General features: G+C 47.9%; 1 protein-coding gene across 1 annotated transcript in view; it reads left to right on the plus strand.

The window, feature by feature from the left end:
• The first annotated feature begins 396 nt into the window (after positions 1 to 396).
• The window catches only part of DET1 (de-etiolated homolog 1 (Arabidopsis)), a 10,011-nt gene continuing 6,284 nt past the window's right edge, over positions 397 to 4,123 (plus strand). The window contains 1 exon segment of the mRNA XM_009871822.1: positions 397 to 1,496. Within this exon segment, the coding sequence (XP_009870124.1) occupies positions 420 to 1,496 (1,077 nt within the window). The 5' untranslated portion in view covers positions 397 to 419.

The raw sequence follows: 4,123 nt of genomic DNA on the forward strand, positions 1-4,123 counted from the left end.
CTCCATTCCCCTGGTGCCCATCTGTGCCTACCCCCTCCCCAGCTCCCTCCATCCCCTCCCCGTGCTCTCCCCTTCGGCATCTCCCTTAGGAGCGGACGGGCCTGCAGATCCAGTCGCCCCCTGGTGCACTGGGTTTCCCTCTGGCTTCCCTGTTTTCCCTGGTACCTCCCACTGAGTTCTCTCTCCCAGTCTCTCCATCTCTCCCCAGTGTCCTCTTGTGTCGTTGCCACCGTGTCCAAAGACATGTCTGCATTTTTGAGCTGACGCCCCCACTGCTCCCTGGGTGCTACAGGGCTTTTGCCCACCCCATCGCTGCAAGCAGGTCTCTCCGTACTCTGAATTCTCCCTGTTTCTGTGTGATCCCAGGACACGTATGTGTCCTCTCTCCAGCAGGGTGAAGATGAAGTAGGGCTCTGAGAATGGACCATGATGCCCCCACGATCCGGCCCCGCCGTATCCAGAACCAGAATGTCATCCACCGCCTGGAGCGCCGCCGGATCAGCTCGGGACAAGCCGACTGGCACCAAGTCCGTGTCTTCCACCAGAACGTCTTCCCTAACTTCACTGTGGTCAACGTGGAGAAGCCACCCTGCTTCTTGCGCAAATTCTCCCCCGATGGTCGCTACTTCATCGCCTTTTCCTCTGACCAGACCTCTCTGGAGATCTACGAGTATCAAGGCTGCCAGGCGGCAGAAGACCTCCTGCAAGGCTATGAGGGAGAGATCCTGGCTAATGGCAATGACCAAAGATCTGTCAACATCCGGGGGCGGCTCTTTGAACGCTTCTTTGTCCTGCTCCATATCACCAACGTGGCTTCCAACGGGGAGCACTTGAACCGCGAGTGCAGCTTGTTCACCGACGACTGTCAGTACGTGATCGTGGGCTCTGCCGCCTACCTGCCCGAGGAGCCACACCCTCCCTTCTTCGAGGTTTACCGCAACAGTGAGTCGGTGACCCCAAATCCCCGGTCCCCCTTGGAGGATTATTCCTTGCATATCATAGACCTTCACACGGGCAGACTCTGTGACACGCGGACTTTCAAATGTGACAAGGTCATCCTGTCTCACAACCAGGGCCTGTACCTCTATAAGAACATCTTGGCCATTCTCTCTGTGCAGCAACAGACTATTCATGTCTTTCAGGTAACACCCGAGGGTACGTTCATCGACGTACGGACTATTGGACGCTTCTGCTATGAGGATGATCTCTTGACCCTGTCTGCAGTGTATCCCGAGGTGCAGCGGGACACTCAGACTGGGATGGCCAACCCCTACAAAGAGCCCTTCATTAACTCTTTGAAGCACAGGCTGCTGGTGTACCTGTGGAGAAGGGCTGAGCAGGATGGGAGCGCTATAGCAAAAAGAAGGTTTTTCCAGTACTTTGATCAGCTGAGGCAGCTCCGCATGTGGAAGATGCAGCTTTTGGATGAGAACCATTTGTTTATCAAATACACTAGTGAAGATGTGGTCACGCTGCGGGTGACAGATCCGTCCCAGGTACTGCGTGCCTTCGCAGGCTGCTCATTGCTTTGGGGCAAGTGCTCAAGCAGCTACAGTGCTGTGAGCTGTGTTTCTTAGCTCATCCTGTTTGGGATCACCAGTACTTCCTTTTTTGTCTGAACATTTGGTGCCTCTGATATTCAGTAAATTTAGTATCATTTTTCCCTCTTAATTTCAGTGCTTCCTTCTCAACTGAAAACGAGAGGGGAAAGATTTGATGTGGTTATCAAGTCCCTTTTCCGCAGGGATTGCTCCCCATGCTCGTAGATGCTTTACAAGCTGCTTCCCCTCCCACATCCCCAGGGTTTTTTTCAGCTGGTAATTCATATAACACACTTACACTGTAGAGGTAGTCTCTCCCTTTTCTCGTGTATTGTCAAGCTTGTTTTTCAAATATAATAGTCTTCATTTTTCCCCGGTAGAATTACCTTTTTTTCTTCTGCCTACATACTTTATCAAGCTTCAGTGGGAGATAGTATTTATGATCTCTCCAAACTGGAATAGCAGCTCTTAGATCTAGCTTATGTACTAATTGCTTCTCTTCTCAGTTTAGTACTAAAGAAGTCAAATTAGAGCAAACGTAGCTCAGACAGTGCTGGGTCCCTCCAGATGTTTCATCATCCTGCAGGCTGATTGTCTCTTTTCACTACTGTTAGAGTGGTGGTCGGGTTTTGAGCTCTGTGAAGCTGAGAATGGGTTTTTTAGCCTGTTCCATTGCTTTAATTTGCTTGGGTTTTATTCTGTTGAAAGTATTTAGCAATAATTCGTTATAAATCTCCAGTGCTTCATGTAGATCTGATCGTCCCCTAGATGTTTGTTTTTCCTTCATACCCTTTTTTCCCCTCACTGTTTCTGCCAGATCAGGGACTTAGGTCCTAAAAGAAGTAGACAGGAATTCTGTGTTGCCTTAGTGTAATTTTTCCTGGAAGATGACTCTGGTTTGGTTTATTAGTCTCTTATATGGTGTTTGTTTGGTGGAGTTGCTTTGGGAGGAAATAGGTAAGGATTAATCTAATAAATCTGTGTAAAACCAAGCTGCTCTCTCCAAAATAAAAGCTTTATAGATGTGGCCTGTAGTGTTCTTGTTGCTGGTATCTGGAACGGTGCTCCTGACTGTGATGTAAATGTTTATGGTGGGCTCAGCTCTGCTCTTTGCTGTGGTTACTGAAGCTTTTGTGCCTGGTTTGCTGCAGCGTCCTCTTGACTCTTCACCCAAGGATTACTTGAAACTGTGGGTCGTGGTTTGTTTGTGGCGTGTTTTATGCTGGAGAAAAACCATCTCGTTTCTTGGTTCCTTCAGGAGATAATTCGAGATGTGGAGCAGTCTCTACAGGTCTGCTTGAGTGTAGGCTTTTTGTTAGGGTGAAGAAAACTTGGCTCAAAAAATGCCTAAAGCTCCCATTTTTCTTTCGTCTGTCCGAGAGCAACGTGGAGCTTCATCCAGTTTCAGGCTCCTCTCTTCTCTCTGGCTTCCCTGACAAGAAGGTTGAGGAGGCCGCTGTTTGTGCTTGTCTGTTGTCAGGGTCTGCACTGAATCCTTCAACATTTTTGACTGTGTGCTGTGTGTATGTTGTTCTAGGCTTGTGTCGATAGTCTTGCCAGCTTTGCTGTGGGATTTTTATGACTTGACTTCTGCCACCCGTGCTGTGATGATGATTTGCGTGTGTTACAGGTGCTGCTTTGAAGCAGTGGGGGCAGCTTCTCTGGTCAGGGACAACCTGTAGATGTGTCTGTGTGTTAACCTGGCAGAGGAACTTTTGGTTTAAGAATGGAGGATTTTCCCTGCAATCTTCAATGATGTAAATAGTTTTGCCTTCTGCTGTCTCCTCTTATTTTCTCTCTGCTCCAACCCTCTGTTTCAGAAGGGCTTCGCTTTCCTTAGGCAGTAGTCTAGTGAGTAACCTCATCTAGTGCACTTCATTTTGACATGTGGGGGCTGGATTTTATTATCACAATTTATTTTAGGGCTGTAAACCAAACAAACCTCATGATATTTGCAGGTGACTGAGGTGGGCAGAGTGCCTGCCGTCATCCCTAAGCTTTGTCTGGCAGCGGGAGGTGAAACTTTTTAAATTGCCCTACCTGACAGAAGATTTAACCATATATGTGCATGTGGCAGGGAATTGGTTACCTTTCAAGTGAGGGGAGATTCTTACTTTGAGGCACTGGGGTGTTAGCTCTCCTGTCTGTAACCAAAGCTACCTTTGACTGAAGATTAAACCTGCTCTTTCCCAATGGGATGGAAACATCTCACTTTGATGTAGCTGTACTGACACGATGTTGCCTTTTTCCCAGACTTCGTGCTCATCCACGTCATGAAATGCTGCCGTTGCAAATCCACGGTGCGGTACCTGGGCCTTCTTGCGTGAAAGTGTCAGCGTAAAAAAGAAATCGTTAATGTCTTTCACGTTCTCATTTCTGTGCTGGCAGGGTACCCGGAGGCCACAGTTTTTGGGGGGTAGTGGTGTAGTGCAGAGTACACTAAAAAGGCTCATCTCTGTGTGCAGGAAAATGTTAAGAAGGGGAAGAAAATTGTCTCTACATAAAGGAAAAAATAATTTATAGCCAGCTAGCACGGGGTTTAAAATCACTTTATCATCAGGAATGAGAAGTTAATTTGATAC

This window comes from Apaloderma vittatum, unplaced genomic scaffold (genome assembly GCF_000703405.1).
Source record: "Apaloderma vittatum isolate BGI_N311 unplaced genomic scaffold, ASM70340v1 scaffold22676, whole genome shotgun sequence".
Lineage (NCBI taxonomy): Eukaryota > Metazoa > Chordata > Aves > Trogoniformes > Trogonidae > Apaloderma > Apaloderma vittatum.